This window comes from Ovis canadensis, chromosome 11 (assembly GCF_042477335.2).
Source record: "Ovis canadensis isolate MfBH-ARS-UI-01 breed Bighorn chromosome 11, ARS-UI_OviCan_v2, whole genome shotgun sequence".
Classification (NCBI taxonomy): Eukaryota; Metazoa; Chordata; class Mammalia; order Artiodactyla; family Bovidae; genus Ovis; species Ovis canadensis.
In genome coordinates this window covers 62,750,532-62,768,294 of record NC_091255.1, presented here as the reverse complement: position 1 = coordinate 62,768,294, position 17,763 = coordinate 62,750,532, and the positions used below count along the sequence as shown (strand labels likewise).

At 45.5% G+C, this 17,763-nt stretch overlaps 1 protein-coding gene across 2 annotated transcripts in view; it reads left to right on the top strand.

Annotated features, from left to right (window-relative positions):
- Window positions 1-17,763, top strand: part of SEC14L1 (SEC14 like lipid binding 1) — a 48,716-nt gene that overhangs the window by 16,895 nt on the left and 14,058 nt on the right. For both annotated transcript variants that reach the window (XM_069542070.1, XM_069542071.1), the window contains exons 3-6: window positions 14,799-14,948; window positions 15,070-15,201; window positions 16,451-16,579; window positions 17,310-17,544. In XM_069542070.1, the coding sequence (XP_069398171.1) occupies window positions 14,799-14,948; window positions 15,070-15,201; window positions 16,451-16,579; window positions 17,310-17,544 (646 nt within the window). The remainder of the gene's footprint in view (window positions 1-14,798; window positions 14,949-15,069; window positions 15,202-16,450; window positions 16,580-17,309; window positions 17,545-17,763) is intronic.

Sequence of the window (17,763 nt, the reverse complement as noted above, 5' to 3'; positions counted from 1 at the left end):
TGGTAGGACAGGCCTCTGTGCAGGGCTGTGGGCACCCCGTGGGCAGCTGAACCCAGTGTACAGCCCATTGGGGAGATCTGGTTGCTAGGCCCCCTGTGGGTCCCAGAGCTGAACCACCGTGTAAGAAACACTTAAAGAACATCTAAAAGCTCCAGGATTAAGGATGAGCTTGTATGGGGTTCAGTGTGCCTCTGTCTCACTCATGGCTCACACTTACGTGGGTAGGCTCTTCTCCGCACTCTGCCCACTTTGTTGAGATGTAATTGACATATAACATTGTGTGTGTTTGTATGTGTGTTAAGTCACTTCAGTCATGTCCGACTCTGCAATCCTATGGATTGTAGCCCGCCAGGCTCCTCTGTCCGTGGGATTTCCCAAGCATGAATCCTGGAGTGGGTTGCCATTTCCTTCTCCAGGAGATCTTTCCGACCCAGGGATTGAACCTGTGGCTCTTACGTCTTTTGCATTGAAAGGCGGGTTCTTACTAGCGCCACCTGGGAAACTTTTAGTGTTTGTTTAAGGTGTAATGCTTTATGTACATTGTGAAATGATTACCATAAAAGTTGACATCCATCACCTCACAGTTACACATTTTTTTCCCTTGTGATGATAACTTTTAAGATCTCTTAGCAACTTTCAGGTGTATACAATACAGTGTTGTTAAGTATAGTCACCATGCCGGATATTACATCCCCAGGACTTACAACTGGGACTTAACTTTAGAGGTAGGTGCTTCTCTTATTCCACTTTACAAATGAGGAAACTGAGATTTAAACTGCTTGCCAAGTGACCTGGCAAGCTGTTTGCCCCGACTGCCTCGCCCACTGTCTGTGGTGCAGGTGCCACGGTTCTGCGTGGCCGCACACACGCCCAGACCACCTGCAGCTTGAGTCACCTCCATGCAAACCCGGATCTTGCTTGTCATCAGGACAGCCGCGGACCCTGGGCTTCTCTGACTTTGGACAAAGCCACTTTGCCTCCTTTGCTTTGAGGCTCCTCCCAGTCCTCCTCCCCCGCCGCCTCCTCCCTCCTGCCTGATCTGTACTGACCCGGTTCCCAGCCCGGCAGTAAGCTTCCCCCTCGGGCTCCATCTTCGGTGGCTCGCAGCCAGTCTTCCTCTTTTCTGTAACAGAAGGCTGGCGCTTGTAGGTGGTACCACTGAGATTCAAATGAGGGCCTGCTGACACATGAGCCCAGGCTCTGCCTTCTGGCTCCCTGGTTAGTGTCTTGTCCTGAAGTGACAGTGCTGGAGGCGAGGAGGGAAGGGACGCTGCGGGCTGGCTCAGTCCAGTACCAAACAGTTGGGTGGCGGGCGGTGGGGAGGGAGTGGCTCGGAAGTTGCTAGGAGCTGTGAGTTTAAAACAGTTTGAGGCCGTGTGTGCTGGTGCACTTGGTTAGACAGTTATACAAGGTTGCCCGGCGGCGAGGGCTTTGCCCTTGAAACAGTAGGTGACTCTCCAGGGCTGTGGGAATAGTCTAATGTTTACATTCATTCAGGCCGAGATGGGAGCTGAGCCACTGGTTTCCTGACGGGAGTTCTTTCCCATCCGAGTGTGTTGTGTTTCTTCATTCTGTGGAACATGTTACTAGCATTAGTGTTAAGCCTGATTCAGGGCTCCCTGTAACCAAAACATTTCAGGGAACGTCTTGTTTCCTCAGCAGTCCCTCTCCCCCCACTTAGTTTATGAAAGTTCTCTTTCAGCTTTGATCGTGTTAATCTTCAGGGCCATATCTGCTTCTAGCAACTGAGTTTAGTGTAGAATTAATGAGCTATATAACTAAATCAATATATTTCTTGTATTTTCTTCATACTACAGAGGGAGTATTTTACTCTCAGTCCCTAAATTGAAGTGGTATCATTTCTATCTTTATTTCTGTTGACTTTTTCTTTTTCCTTATAGAAGCAGACCTCTATGATGATATTCACACCTGGTTCCTTTTTTTTCTTTTTTTTTTAGTGGGCTAATTATAAACTTAAAATGGTTTCCAGCCAAGTCTCATGGAAGATAAAATTGTCATTTTAGCCTGGTGCGCAAGGATTTTGAGAGTAAATTTTTTTTTTTTTAAGCCATTCACATTAGATTCTCTTCCTCTTTCTGTGCCAAGTTAATCAGTTCCTGGACTGTGGGTGGCAGTGTCTTTGCTTATTGATCAGACACCCTTTTCCTCTCTCTTTGAGTATTATACGAACTCTCTGTCAGGGCTGCCAAACACTCTTCCGTTTTCTTTTTCTTAATCTTCTACAATTCTGCACATCAAAAATGAAGAAACTAAGATGAAATGGAAGATGAAGAAGATGAGTTACTCAGTGATGCCGAGTAAGCTTCCCAAGGAAGGCCCTCTCTGGGACTGGAGCTGGGTCTCCTCTCCCAGGGCCCATCCCCTGAGACGTGACGCTGCTCTGGGTTCAGATTCCGGGGCTTGACTTCTCTCAACCTCTGATTCCTCGTTTTAAAGTGGGGAGAAGCTCATTTCGCAGCAAGAGTCGGCCTGGCGCGTGCGTTATCCTTTGTGAACCCGCTTGCCGTGGTTGTGAAGGCGCCCCTGGGTGAGCGGCGTGGGGGCTGCTCCTGCCTTGTTGCCCCTTCGTGAGAGCTCTCTGTGGAGACGGCCGTGGTCTTTCCCGCCTGCATCCCAGGTGCCTGCTCTGCAGTGCTTGTCATGGGAGAGAATGTTGAGTAAAGGATGTTATGAATTTCTCTAGGTTCTTCTTAGAAGAACTTTTTAATTTTCCAATAGCTCAGGTAGTTCATAGGCTATTCCCTTTGGCCAAGGTGTTACTCGACTCCTTTTTTTCTTCATACTTAATAGATTATAATTTTTAGAGCAGTTTTAGGTCTATATTACAGAAAATGGAGCAGGTAGTATGGAATTTCTGTACACCCCTCTGCAGCTTCCCCTGTATTAACGTCTTGTGTGGTGTGTTTCTTTCATCGGTGAGCCAGTGTTTATATGTTGTTACTAACTAAAATCTACCATTTCCATTAGGATTCACTGTGTGTTTTACAGGCCTTTGAGTTTTGACAAATGTCTAATGTCCCATGACCACCAGGACAGTGTCCTTGGAGTGGTTTCTCTGCCCTAAAACTCCTCTGTGCCCATCCTTCATCCCTACCTTCTCTCCCTAACACTCAGCAGCCCTTGGTCTTTTTATTCTCTCGGTAGTGTTGCCTTTTCCAGTTATCGGAGGGTTGGGATCATACAGTCTGCAGCCTTGTCACATAAGCTTCTTTCAAAGCTGTAATCATTTAAGTTTCTCCCACCTCTTTCTGTGGCTTGATAGTTCATTTCTCTTTATTGCTGAATAAGACTCCATTGTGTGGATATACCACGCACAGACTGTTTATCCATTCACCTTTAATAGGACATCTTGGTTGCTTCCTGTTCTTGGCAATTATGAATAATGTCTTGGTGCTGCTTTCCTTTTCACTTAACCTTGAGTTTTCCTGCTGTGCTGATGACGGCAAATCAAGCTTCTTTATCAGGAAATACTGGTCACTATTAGAAATGCTTCCCAGAGTTGGCCTGCCAATTAAGACTATATGGATTTATGTTTTTATTGTTTTTTCCCCACTTTATTGAGATGTAAATGACAAATAATAAACTATATCTTTTAAAGATATATAATTGGATGAGTTTTGACATGTGTATACCTGTGAGACCATCACCATAGTTAAGTTAGCATTGTGAGTCAGCCAAGAAGATCAGAGCAACTTCTTGAATTTGAAATGTGTCTAGTGAGACTGAAGGATGAATTTCAGTGTTGTTTCATATCTAATTAAGTGTAAATAGCCATGTGTGGTTGGCGGCTGCAGATTATGGAAGAGGTGGCTCTAGAGCGCATCTGCTCATTGAGTAGAACGGTGGGGGTTACCCTCCTTATTCACATTCATGCTCTCCTCTCCTCCCCACTTCTCTCTTGGGTTAAGTGTACATAGTCAGATTTGTGTGTGTAAGTTAGAAGTGCATTTGTTGAGACTCCCTTGTGTAACAGAGAGCAGTTAAGTACAAGTGATAGTCCATTGGCCTTAACCCTTTCTGTTTTATTTCAAATTTTTATCCTTCACTGTTTTGACTGGTTGGCGTGGGAAAATAATTAAATGGAACCCATTACAGTTAATCACTTAGATCAGGAGTGGGCACACAACAGCCTGCTGTCTGTTTTTGTTCAGTTCAGTTGCTCAGTCATGTCTGACTCTTTGCGACCCCACGGACTGTAGCACGCCAGGCTTCCCTGTCCATCACCAACTCCCGGAGATTACTCAGACTCATGTCCATCGCATCGATGATGCCGTCCAGCCGTCTCAGCCTCTGTCGTCCCCTTCTCCTCCTTCCTTCAGTCCTTCCCAGCATCAGTTTTCCCGGTGTCTGTTTTTGTACACCAGCTAAAATAGGTCTTTATGTTTTTTAGTGGTTGGGAGAAATTCTCGACTGTTTCACGGCATGTGAAAAGTATATGAAATTCAGATTTCAGTCTCTATAAATACAACTTTATTGGAACCGAGCTCTATTCAGTTTGTTCACATATTGTCTGTGGCTGCTTCTGTCCTCAAAAGGCAGAGTTGAATATTTGTCACAGACACTGTCTGGCCCAGAAAGCTGAAAATATTTACTGTTTGGCCCTTATGTGAAAAGTTTGCTCACCCCTCTTAGATTTTTGAAGGCCTTTATGCAGAAGTTGGAAATTTAACTTGAACACTGGACCATTTGTATTTGATAGAAGGCTTGATAGTAGAGGATAATCAGTTGGATTGAAGCTCATTTGTTTTCATTTTAAAAATACAGTCACTGCTTTACCTGGCTGCCTTGGTCTCAGCTGTGGCACCTGGGCGCTCACTGTGGCGCACAGGCTCGGCAGTCGTGGCGCGTGGTCTTAGTTGCTCTGCCGCATATGGGATCTTGGTTCCCTGATCAGTGGTCGAACCCTTGTCCCTTTGCTTTGCAAGGTGATTTCTTAACCACTGGACCACCAAAGAAGTCCCTGTTTGTATTTTGAATAATGTATTTATAGGCAGAGGAATTTGTGAACAAATGAATAAATTTTAGAGCCCTTGGAGCCACAGTTCCCAAAGTGTGTTCTGAGGCACCCCAGAGCACCTGTGGGCTATAGGACAGTTTCCGTTTTTGAGGAAGCACCGTGATACTCCACATTTCATAAACACTGCAAACTCTTGGTTCAGGGTAGCTCACGGCTTCGGGATCACACTGCGCTTCCTTCAATGGTGCTGAATTTTGTGCGGCTGGGGCTGCGGTGGTTGCCGTGCACACCGACTACGTGCAGCAGGAGCTCAGAACAGCAGCAGCGTGAGTCTGAGAGGAGCACGCACACGTCCTCAAATCTCTCGCTATTTAGGGCTGAAGCAGAAACGTTTTCTCCTTCAACTTAAGAAGTGTACTATTTTTCAAGTGGTTACTAAGTTATTAAGACCCAAATGCTTTTTAAGTTGTTTGGACCCCATAATCTAATAAGTGGTATTTCCTTTGGCCTTGGGCACCGTGAAAAAGTTGTCGAAATTCCAAGGGTGCCATGAACCCAAATTTGGGAACTTCTGGCATTCTGCACCAAGTGACAGTGCTTTAAGGACAGATGACTCCAGATAGCCGATCAGAAATGTCATGCATGGTTGTCTTCAAGATAATAAGTCCACTGGAAGTATGGAGCCCCCAGGCTGTTGTCTGAAATGTCAGTCTTGAGATCTTTCAGAAACACGAAGCAGTTTGGACAAGTATGGGCCATAGTTTCTAATCTAAATTAACATGCGCAAGATGCAGCTCGTCAAGCATACTGATTATCCTTTGAGTTTTATTTGAAAATCCAGTAGCTCTGTCAGTCTGTTAAAGCGTGTTAACAAAAGTTCTTCTCCTTTAACAAAAGCATTTCATGTTTAGAACTCTTGGAGCAAAGGGGTAGATGTGAGTAAAAGGAACTGTGATGTGTTGATGCAAAATCCCTCAGCGTTTCTTCCAGGGCCTGCCCGTCCCCCTCTGTTGTGTAAAGTAATACACGATGAAATGGCTCCTTTATCAAAAGTAAACAGCACTGGTTAAATCACTGTGTGCTAACTGTGAGGGTAGGTGTTGGGAGAAAAGGATGTGTTCCTGGTTTTAAAAAAAAATTGTCGAAAATATTTGTAGTTGCGAGCGTTTTGGTGCATTCTGTGTGTGAGCTGTGCTCTCACCATCTGTTCTTTCAGCCATAATTGTGCCTTCCGCAGTCGTCACACAATCACATTTCAGTGAGAAGGCTCTAGCAAAGAAATCAGCTTCCTTTGTTGGGTTGCGTGAGTCTCTTAAATACCCTTTCCTTGGACCTATGGCACCATGGGTTGAACTGAAATCTTTCTCAGACTAAATACTACCTCTGGAAAAAGTGTGTTACTGGGATCATGGAATCTGAGGTTGTGTAAGATGAATTCATAATTTAAGCTTCAGATATGTTTGATCTTAGAGGGAAATATGCAGGTCAGGAAGCAGCAGTTAGAACTGGACATGGAACAACAGACTGGTTCCAAATAGGAAAAAGAGTATGTCAAGGCTGTATGTTGTCACCCTGCTTATTTAACTTATATGCAGAGTACATTGCGAGAAACGCTGGGCTGGAAGAAACACAAGCTGGAATCAAGATTGCTAGGAGAAATATCGATAATCTCAGATATGCAGATGATACCACCCTTATGGCAGAAAGTGAAGAGGAACTAAAAAGCCTCTTGATGAAAGTAAAAGAGGAGAGTGAAAAAGCTGGCTTAAAGCTCAACATTCAGAAAACTAAGATCATGGCATCCAGTCCCATCACTTCATGGGAAATAGATAGGGGAACAGTAGAAACAGTGTCAGACTTTATTTTTTGGGGCTCCAGAATCACTGCAGATGGTGATTGCAGCCATGAAATTAAAAGACGCTTACTCCTTGGAGGAAAAGTTATGACCAACCTAGACAGCATATTAAAAAGCAGAGATATTACTTTGCCAACAAAGGTCCGTCTAGTCAAGGCTATGGTTTTTCCAGTGGTCATGTTTGGATGTGAGTTGGACTGTGAAGAAAGCTGACCACTGAAGAATTGATGCTTTTGAACTGTGGTGTTGGAGAAGACTCTTGCAAGTCCCTTAGACCGCAAGGAGATCCAACCAGTCCATCCTAAAGGAGACCAGTCCTGGGTGTTCATTGGAAGGACTGATACTGAGGCTGAAACTCCAATACTTTGGCCACCTCATGTGAAGAGTTGACTCATTGGAAAAGACTCTGATGCCAGGAGGGATTGGGAGCAGGAGGAGAAGGGGACGACTGAGGATGAGATGGCTGGATGGCATCACTGACTCAATGGACGTGAGTTTGAGTATACTCCGGGAGTTGGTGATGGACAGGGAGGCCTGGCATGCCCCCTGGCGATTCATGGGGTCACAAAGAGTCAGATACAACTGAGCAACTGAACTGAACTGAGAGGGAAATAGCTTGGGGCAGATTAAACTTTTATATGTATCTTTGTAGTTTTAGTATATTCATTATATTTTCTGGTTTGATCTTATTAGCAGGTTCCAGTCCTGTTGCTGTGACTTGATATATTGGTCCATCTGAAGACTGGGAATGGAGGGAAGTGACTTGGGATAAATAGAGAACTTACCTAATAGAGTTGTGTGTGCCATTTTACCATGGTTCGTTTGCTGCTCTTGTACTGCTTTGAAGATAGCTAATCTGGTTGGGTTGTCAGTAAGTAATTGTACGAATGAAGTATGTTATGACTAACTGAATTATAACTTTTCCTTTCCTTCAAAGGGCACAGATATCCACAGATTTTGGGTTTGTTACTGTCTTGTTAAGTATGAGCAGTTATTCACAAGTAGCATCTGATTTGGAACCTCAGTTTCCAGGTAGAGTGTGAGGGCCCACCCAGGGCTGAATTGTGACCACACAGGGCCCCTGGGTTCCCTGGTTCATTGTCACTTTTCATATCTGCAGTTGGCTTAGAGGGACATCCTGCGTTTGAATTCCAGCTTGGCTGACTTTCAGTTCTACTCCTGTTCCCCCCAACCCGGAATGTCCCCTTCTCTGCAGGTTACTTCTCTAAAGCTGCCCACCCTTCAAGACCCCCTGCAGACTACTGCCTCCGTGAAGCCTCTGGAGCCACCTGGCCAGGGCGTTGTCAGCCCACCCCGTGTTGCTCGCCTCTTCTTGGGGGCCCCTGCTGCCTTGTGTATAGGCACATGTTCCTATGTCTCCCTCTTGTGTGTTCTCTAGAACCTTGGCATAGGGCTGCATATACAGGCCCTCTTTACATATGTGTAATTTGAGAGGCAGAATTAATAGAAATATAACTTTGAGGGACTAGGGTCAATTTGTCACATTTTCTTGATGGGTTGTATATTTTTTTGAGCACCAGCAACCCGGGTTCAATCCCTGGGTCGAGAATATCCCCTAGAGTAGGAAATGGCAACCCACTTCCAGTATTCTTGCTCAGAAAATCCCATGGACAGAGGAGCCTGGTGTGCTGCAGTCCACAGGGTTGCATAGAGTCAGACACAGCTGAGCAACTAACAGTTCACTTCATGACTTCAATTTCTAAGAGAGTCTAAAGCGACAGTTAACTTTTTCACTCACTGATTCTTCCAGTGTAAACCCGACCTGTTTATGAAGGTCATGTCTGGTGCCATAGGATAGCCAAGTTTCTCCATGGAAAGCAGCTGGCTTAGTTTGTTGGCTAAATTGAGTACGAACAGAGTTCAATTTAAAGGTGGGTTCTTTAAATGGAATTTCTTTCAGATGGGTTTTCCTGGCAGAACGCAGTGTTAAGCTTATTAATTTACAGGTTGAAATGTCTTCACTGAAATATGGCTTTCTTTAGCACAGTACTAACTTTTAGTATGTCACAGTTGCATTCAAAGGTTGGTTAAAAACTGAAAGTACTGTTGCCAAGCTCCCAAATTGCAGGCTCAGAAATCCCTTTTGAAAGAGGAAGGGTGGGTGTCGGAAGGTAGGAGGGGAGCTGTCACCGAGAAGCAGCCCTCCTCCCAGAGGCGAGTGGAAAAGGCCGTAGGGCTGCGTTTACTGTCGAAACGACCGCTGTGTTAGAGAGAGGCAGCAAATGACTACAACGGTTATTTTTCTTCCAAAAGTAATTTTTCCTTTTAAGAGGAAACATCAAAGAACATGCCTCTCCCTCTGAAGCAATTACTTCTGGAAGAGTTACTTTCCTTCAGCCTTTCTTGGTTTTTGTATTAGATAAATATTGAGTGTGATTAGGAAATGATTTGATAGTACTGCAGATAGTTGGCAAAAAAAGAAAAAAAAGGGGCATTTGAAAGTTCCCTTGGCTCTTCTTTCTGATGCAGTGATTGGAACCTGGTGATGGTTAAAACGTGGGGTTCTTCCTCACTTCTGAAGATTTCCTCCTGCAGAAATAAAATTGAAGGCCTGCAAGTGTGGGCTCTTTGTCCCAAATAGGGTTTTAAAAATAGGGTCACTTTGTAAAATCGGGATTTAGAAACCAGAAGCTTGAGTTCCCTGGGCCTGTGTCTCACCTCCGAGCGACAGCAAGCCGCCAGGGGAGGCGGCCCTGTGAGGAGGGCCCCCTGGACTGCACCCTGGCCTCTGCCTTGGGCTGGGGCTGTCGGCGCACCTGACCTGGTAAACAGTTTCATGGGTAAAATGTGACGGTGTTGCACTTAGTTATGTGCAGAGGCACCGTTGGTTTTCATGTGAATTTTCCCTGTTAATATTTTTCCCAAATTTCTATTTTGAAAAATTTCTATTAAAAAGGTTGATAAAGGGTAGTGAGTACCTGTACACATTTCACCTAAACTAACACATTTGTTTTACTTTGTTCTTTGCCACACATACACTATATTTTTTTCCTGTAGAACCACTTGAAAGTAAGCTGTGTATATCTTAACACTTTTGCCCTAAATACTGAAGAATAGATGTTCTCCTATGTAACTGTCATTATCACAACTGAGAAATCTGACACTGATAGAATAATACTCCTTAATATGCAATTAATACTATTAATGTGGTCACATATCCTTAACTATTTCCTAGAGCGATGTTTATTCCAGTCCAGAAGCCAGGGCAGCATTGCATTCGATAATCCTGTCTCTTCAGTTGTCTTAATTCCAGACACTCCCCTGCTTGCTTTGTTCATCAAGACATTGACAGTTTTCCTTTCTTCAAATTTTTGGCCACTCCCATGGTATATGGGATGTTGGTTCCCTGACCAGAGATTGAACCCACGCCCCCTGCATTGGAGGGCGGAGTCTTAACCACTGGACTCATCAGGGAAATGGACAGTTTTTCTCTTTTAAAGGTCTGGTTGTTGTGCAGAACATTCCACAGGTTAGGTTTGCCTTGTTGCTCCTCCTGATTAGCTTCAGTTCGCCGTTTGCATCATGCAGACTCATGCTTGTGTGTGCTTCCATTGCATCCCACAGATTGTCAGGTTGGTCCCAGACAGTCGTTTGGTAAAGGCGGTGTCTTCTAGATCTTTCCATGACAGTGGTTCTCTTGTGCCTGTGTCACTCACAACCAGCAGGATCATACTTTGAGGCTGTGGTGTCTTCCATCAACTCCCTTTCTGTAGAATCCCTTGATGATCCTTGCTTGAGTCTGTTATTATAAATTGATGGTTGCAGAATGTGGTTTTTCTAATTATGTCATTCCTTCTGTGATTATTGGATTATCTTTTTCTGTTAAATTTCCTTCCCTGCCCATTTTTCTTGAGTATTTCTATATGGTTTATAATGCTTTATCAGCTTTTTTCTTTCTGGTGCTCCAGTTGTCCGAGGATTGATAAGGGGAACCCATTTGGGCAGGTTCCCCATCAGTCACTGAGCACTTTCTTGGTTTCTGGTAAGAAATGCTTCAGACTCACCGTGACCTTTCTTTGCTCCAGGCTTGTAATCAGCCTCTTCTCCAAGGAGCACAGCTTCCTTTTTAGTAGGGAGTGGTATTTGGAAAACAGGAACCGGATGCCAAGTGTGCTTATTGCGGCTGAGGGGTCGTATCTTCCAGGCCCTTCCAGATAGAGCTAGAACGTAAATGCTTTTAATAAAATATCTTAATAGAATTAGAATGCTTCTAATTTTCAGAGGCTTCAGAAACTTTATAGGTTTTAGTTTGTGCTGAAAAGCTAGGGTGGTGGTGGTTTAGTCACTAAGTCGTGTCCTACTCTTTGCCACCCCATGGACCGTAGTCCGCTCGGCTCCTCTGTCCATGGGATTTATTTCCCAGGCAAGAATACTGCTGATATCCTGAGCAATTTCAGAGAGTAAAATTTTGCCAGCTTCTTTCAGTCTTCCTTTCCCTTAATCCTCTAGAAAGTTAGAGTTTTCTGTGCTAACAGTACACAAAATTCAGTAGCCTCACATATCTCCTAAAGATAAGCCAGGGTAAGTGAGCACAGAAACACAAAGCTGGATCCATTGTTTTATTTAGGAAGCTCTTACTCCGTATTTCAAAAAATGTTTATGGAGCAGTGACTCTGTTTCAGACGTTGAGTAAGGTCCTTCTGGATAATCAAAGAGAAGTAGGACTTGGTCTCTGCCCTGCAGCCGAGTGGAGGGAGGAGGCCAGATGCTTAGTAACCGCTTTCCACACGAACCGAGCTTTGGAGAGGAACATGCTGATTCTTGTGCTAGCGGCTCTTTGGCCTGGACACCTCAAACACCGTCTGGCTGGGGCATACCGAGGTGAAAATGGATGTCTCAGCGAATACGAGTCTGTGTGGAGGGATAGATTTACAGGGAATGGAAAGTTTTTTCTCCTTTAAATTCAGGGCTAGCCTGTGTGGGTAATGCCTTATGCTGACCACTCTATTTCAGGAATTGAAAGGATGTTGTGGGTATTTTGCAAATGATATAACAGGTACTTAAGTGGTAGAGGACCAAGTTTAGGTTGCTTCTTGCCAAGCACTTACTCTACCCTTTATGTCACTTAAGAAGAACTGTTTTCTTTTTGAAGCCCTGTGCTCTCAGTTTCTTGACATGTCATAGTGCTGAAATGTACAAAGCCTTTTTTTTTAATGTAGGAAAATTTAGAAGTTAGTTTAGACAATGTTAGTGTGTAGAACAAAGGATACTCAGCGTTTTTTTCTCTAGAGTTGTGTGTGCAATGCCTAATACTAACAAATTTTAGGGCCTCATTGAGGCCTAAATTATCTGAGGTATGATCTCAGCAGTTGAATAAACTTCTTAAATGTTGTTTATTATAAAAGGCATGTAGAGAATTTTCCTGTGATTTATATCCCACACTAGCAGTTACAGGATTCAGAATATATTTGAATGAAGGGGAGTAGATAAGTATGAAGAATGTATTTTCAAGTCCCAAAGTAAAAACGTTTAAAAAGCAAATACAGTTGGTCACCACGTGAGTTCTGCCTCCCTTCCAGACCATCTGGTCACATGGTGGCATCCGCTCCTTTCCCACGAGGAGGGCAGCTCCAGGAAGGGAGGGCCTTCTGTTGGTCCTGGTCCCCCCCACCACACACACACACACACACACACACACACACACACACACACACACACACACACACACACACACACACACACACACACACACATACATGCACACACCCTGGGGGCCCGGCCACGTGGTTGGTGCTGAGCAAGAGCGTGACAGTCTCGATGTCACAGTGCAGGTCACCAGTTCCCTCCTCTGCTGGCTGTGGGTCCCTGCTCACCCCGAGGTTTCCTCAAAGTCCCACTCCTGGGTTCTCTGTCCTGAAAATGCTCTCCCCTCATCACTGACCATGCACAGACCTTTCCACGCTAAGGCCCAGTGTTCATGCCTCCTCTCCCTTGAAGCCTTCCGGAGCCTCCACCCCTCCAAGCTGCTAACTCTTTTCTCCTTGCACCCTTAGAGTGCTTGCCTATTCTTAGGACACTTGTGTGTTTCCCTGACTCCATTTCCCGAACTGTGTGCTTCCTCTTCCCCTCCCTTGCTTGTTGCCTAGCTTGGTGCCTTGTAAATAACGTGGACAGCAGGAGTGCGGCATACATGTTTCAGACTGGGGAACCTTGATAATGTAACGGAGAGAAGATGAGACACATACAGAAAACCGAGTCACTTGGAATGAGATGGTCCTGAGCACCCTGGGTGGGGGAGCTGCCCAGTTGCGCTGGTGTTTCATGGGGTCTCTTGTGACCGCTTGTGGAACTTGTCCAGGAAGGCCGACTTTTTAGCATGACGGTGCTCCGGAACTGCTCCCACTGTTTCAGAGGAAAAGTCAGGGCAGTGTAACTGCTCCCACTGTTTCAGAGGAAAAGTCAGGGCAGTGTGTGCCACTGATTAATCTTTTCAGCACGGTAAGGTTCTTCCTCAGATCTGTGCTTGGTTGTCATTAGTTTTCAGATGGGATGTCTCGGTTCCCCAGTCCTGCTTCTCCTGCAGCCTCAGAGGGGAGTGGCATCTGTTGGTCACCTCGGTGCCTGTCCTTATGGGGAGCAGAGCTGAGAGGCGAGCCCTGGGCTTCCTTTTTCAGGTGTCTTCTCACCGCCATGTCCTGGGGTTTCCTGCTCATCCACACCTGCGAGCCACTGGATGGCTTCAGTTATCTTCAGATCAGTAATCCTCACGTATGGCTGTGGAGCAAACCAAATCTGGTGCCTGTGTGCATTTTCTAAACGTTTGGACAAACTATATAGCAAATCTTGTTTCTTTTAAGTTTTTGTATTTTGAAATAATGATAGACTTATAGGATATTAATAGCGTATTATTCCCAGGAAATATTATGGAGCGATTCCACATGCTCTTGACTCACTTTCCCCCCGATGGTAACATCCAAAAAGACTGTCAGTCAGCATCACAACCAATATGATGGTTCAGCATCACATCCGGGATATCAACACAATACAGCCAAGAGACAGAGCGTCTCCCAAGGGTTTCCCTCCTGCTGCTGTATTACAGTCACACCCACTCCCCTTTCGCCCCCGGCAACCACTAACCTGTTCTCCATTTCTGTAAGTTTGTCATTTCAAGAATGTTACAGGGACTTCCCTGGTGTCCAGTGGTTAGGACTCTGTGCTTCCACTACCGGGGGCCCACGTTTCACGTTTGATCCCTGGTCCTGGAACTCAGATCCTAGAAGCTGCATGAGGCAGTAAGACAATAAATTTCTAAAACAACGTTACAAACACATTTAAGTTCATAATCCATTTTGAGATAGTTTTTATAAGTATGGGGTTCATCAGGTTCCTTTTTCTTTCCCTATGGATGTGTAATTTCTCCAGTAATATTTGTGAAAAGGCCATCCTTCTTCCACTGAATTGCTTTAGCAGCTTTGTTGGGGGAACACCAGTTGGGCGCACATTTGTGTGGGTCAGTTTGTGGCTCCCTGCTCCGCCCACGGAGCTCTTGTGTCTTTCCCTCCACCCGTGCATACAGTCTGGATTCCTGTAGCCGCAGAACGAGGATTCATACTGAGATGGGAAGGGGAGCTTCCGAACATAATCTTCTTTTTCAAAATTGCTTTAGCTATTTTCGTTCTTTTGCCATTCAGTGTAAATTTTAAAGCACTCTTGTCCATAAGATGCAAAAGAAAATCTTGCTGGGGTTTTAAAGGAATTATGTTAAACCTCTCTATCCATATGGGGAGAATTGACATCTTTACTGTGTTGAGTCTTCCAATCCATGCACGTAGAATGTCTTTTTCTTTTTTCAAATAATGAAAGTTGAAGGTGTAAAGATGAAGGTAGCTGTGATGTAACTGTTGTTACGTGTGAAGAGATGCCTTTATTCCAGGGAGACCATCAATGCCAGACTGCCAGGCTATATCTTTGTTCAGTTCCTTTTTTTCAAAATTGTATTCACAGGCCTATGAAAGGAGGTTCCCTACGTGTCCTTTGATTCCAATGTTTGTGGACAGTGACACTGTGAATGAATTCAGGAGTGAAGATGGGGCTATTCACGTTATAGAAAGGCGCTGCAAGCTGGATATAGATGCTCCTCGGCTGCTAAAAAAGGTAACTGGAAAGGACACCTTAAAAGGCAATCCCCCCAAAACCAAAATGAATTTGTGCTTATTGCTTCTGTTGGTTGCACTTGGGTGTTATTCATTAACCCTTTTTTCTTTCTGTTTTGAAGATTGCAGGAGTTGATTACGTTTATTTTATCCAGAAAAACTCACTGAACTCTCGGGAACGTACTTTGCACATTGAGGCCCATAACGAAACGTTTTCTAATCGGGTCATCATTAACGAGCACTGCTGCTACAGCGTGAGTCGCTGCGCCCGGCGGAGGTGGGAGGTGGGGGCGTGGTCTTCTGAGAGCTGTCCGGCCCTTGCGTTAGGCAGTGTGTGTCTTTGTCTGAGAGGGCAGTTCTCCCTCACACAAAGTTACTGGTTTCTGATGTGTGGGATCAGCAGGGTGGCAGCTGGGGTGTCCTGCAGAATGGACTACATTGTTGTGGCAGTTAAGGTGGCCAAGTGATGCCCTGGTTTGTTCTTTAATATGAATACGCCACATCGTTTCGGGCCCACGCTAACACTTTTGAAATGTGTGTCCCTCTGAGATTGGATCTGTGTGCATTTATCTGCCTCCTGTCTTCCCTGCTCACCACCCAGAGCAAGAACTTCTCTGACCAGAGTAATGGAAGAACCCAGTAGGTCTCTGGCTTCCACCCTCACCTTCCTATAATGGATCCTTGACACGGAATCCAGAGTGATCCTTTTAAAGTGTGGCAGACCACGCCATGCTTTCTCAGGGCTCAGAGCTCTGCAGGGTCTGCAGTTCACTCAGAGGAAAAACCCACAAGCCTCACAGTGGCTCACAAGGCCCTGCATTTTCTCTTCCTCTCTCCTCTGTGTCCTGCCTGCCTCATGCACAGGCCTGCCCACTGTCTCACGGTCTGTGATCACGTCAGCGTGCTTCCCAAAGGGCCCCTGGTCTCTCTGCTCCCTCTGCCCCCAGACCTCCGCTCGAGGCCCATCCTTACCTCCTACGGGCTCTGCTCAGGTCTGCCTTTCTCGACAAAGCCAGCCCGAGCGCCCTGTTTGATTCTGTGAACTGCCCTCCCGTCCTTTTAACCCTGCTGCCTACTTTGTTGTTTCCGATAGCGCCTCTCTGGCAGCATTGAAGTAACTTCTTGCCTGTTGTGTTCATGGCCAGCTGCCAGTCGTCTTCTGCGAGACTGTAACCTTCACGAGGCAGGGATCTCGGTTTTGTTTGTGATAGAGAACACTACTCGATAAATATGGTGAATGAGTGAATAAATGAATGACGCTTCCAAGCATGAAAATAAAGCTCTCCTTTTAATAGTCATCTTCAGAATATTTTAAAAATATTATGTGAGCCTTTTCATAATTCTGAACCTCTCTGTAATTTTTCCATCTGCTGTTTTCATGATAATAACATTGTTAGTAAAATAAGTGTTTTTTTCTTCCCCTTGGTACCAGTGAACTGAGGAGCAAATAATATTCTCAGTTGTCAGTATAATTAATGAAAATACTTTCTCTTTTACCTGCAGGTTCACCCTGAAAATGAAGACTGGACCTGTTTTGAACAGTCAGCAAGTTTAGATATTAAATCTTTCTTTGGTTTTGAAAGTACAGTAGAAAAAATTGCAATGAAACAATATACCAGCAACATTAAAAAAGTAAGTGTCCCTTGGGATTTCATGGAGAGGGGTGGGCAGGAGTCTCTTGAGATGGTCCAAGATGGTGCCTTCAGGAGGCTGAGGGTGGGTTAGTCAGGGGTCCCGGTGAGTGAAAGGGGAGGGTGGGGGCTGCAGACCGCGCTGGTCGCTGGTAGAGGTCAGGGGCGAGTGTGCAGCCGCTGGCTGAGGTGCTTCCTACTCATAACTGCAGGGAGAGATGGGGACCAGAGTCCGGGGCCCGCTGGGGGAGGCCCTGCTGTCCTGAAGAGGCACTTTGGGGGAGGCCTCTCGGGTCCCAGGCCTTGGGAGGTGAGGTGCCTCTTCCCTGGAAGAAGCTTCCTTCTTGTTTTCCTGCTGCTGCCCATCAGCGTGGCATTTTGGTGTCAAATGTTATCATATGGGATTAGGGGGTGCTTTCCCAAGGCTTGTTCTCAGAGGTGCTGGGAAGCGTTTGGATTGAGACACAAAGCACATACTGTGCACAGGGTGGTAGACCAGTGCTTGTGACTAGTTCCATAAAAATGCCATCTGAGACATGGCTTCCTAGACCTCTAGAGAAGGGGAAGTAAAATTATGGGGGGAAAAGACCCACGAAAGCATTTGGCTTTTGTTTTTCCTATTTGTTGTGTAGTCACTCAGTTTTCATCATGGTTTTCAAAACCCATGAGGAGTGAGTAACTTGAAAGCTCAGTGTGATGGTACTGACCTCAAAGCTGGCTTTGCTCCCAAGGGCAAGGAAATCATCGAGTACTACCTTCGCCAGTTAGAGGAAGAAGGCGTCACGTTCGTGCCCCGCTGGACTCCACCTGCCGCCGCCCCCTCTTTGGAGACGTCCTTGTCCTGCAAGAAACCAGCAGCGTCCCTGACCGTCGTCGTGCCTGACCCCACGCTCAAGGAAGGGCTGAGCAGTGAGCCCCTCAGCACCCCGAGCGGGGCACCCGAGCCCACCGCAGGGACCCCGGACGGTGAGTCTGCAAGGGGCCTCATTCTAAGGGCAAGACTCCAGGCTGACCTGGAACCCTTGCCTCTTGGGACACATAGCTATGACACAAACAAAAAATGGATCTTGTCACTGTCCCCTTGCCTCTGGCTTATATAACACATTCATTTTATTTTTTTCTTAGAATGAAGAAACAAGAGTTTTTTTTTAAATGGTCAGGAAGGGGTTAACACAGTTATATCAT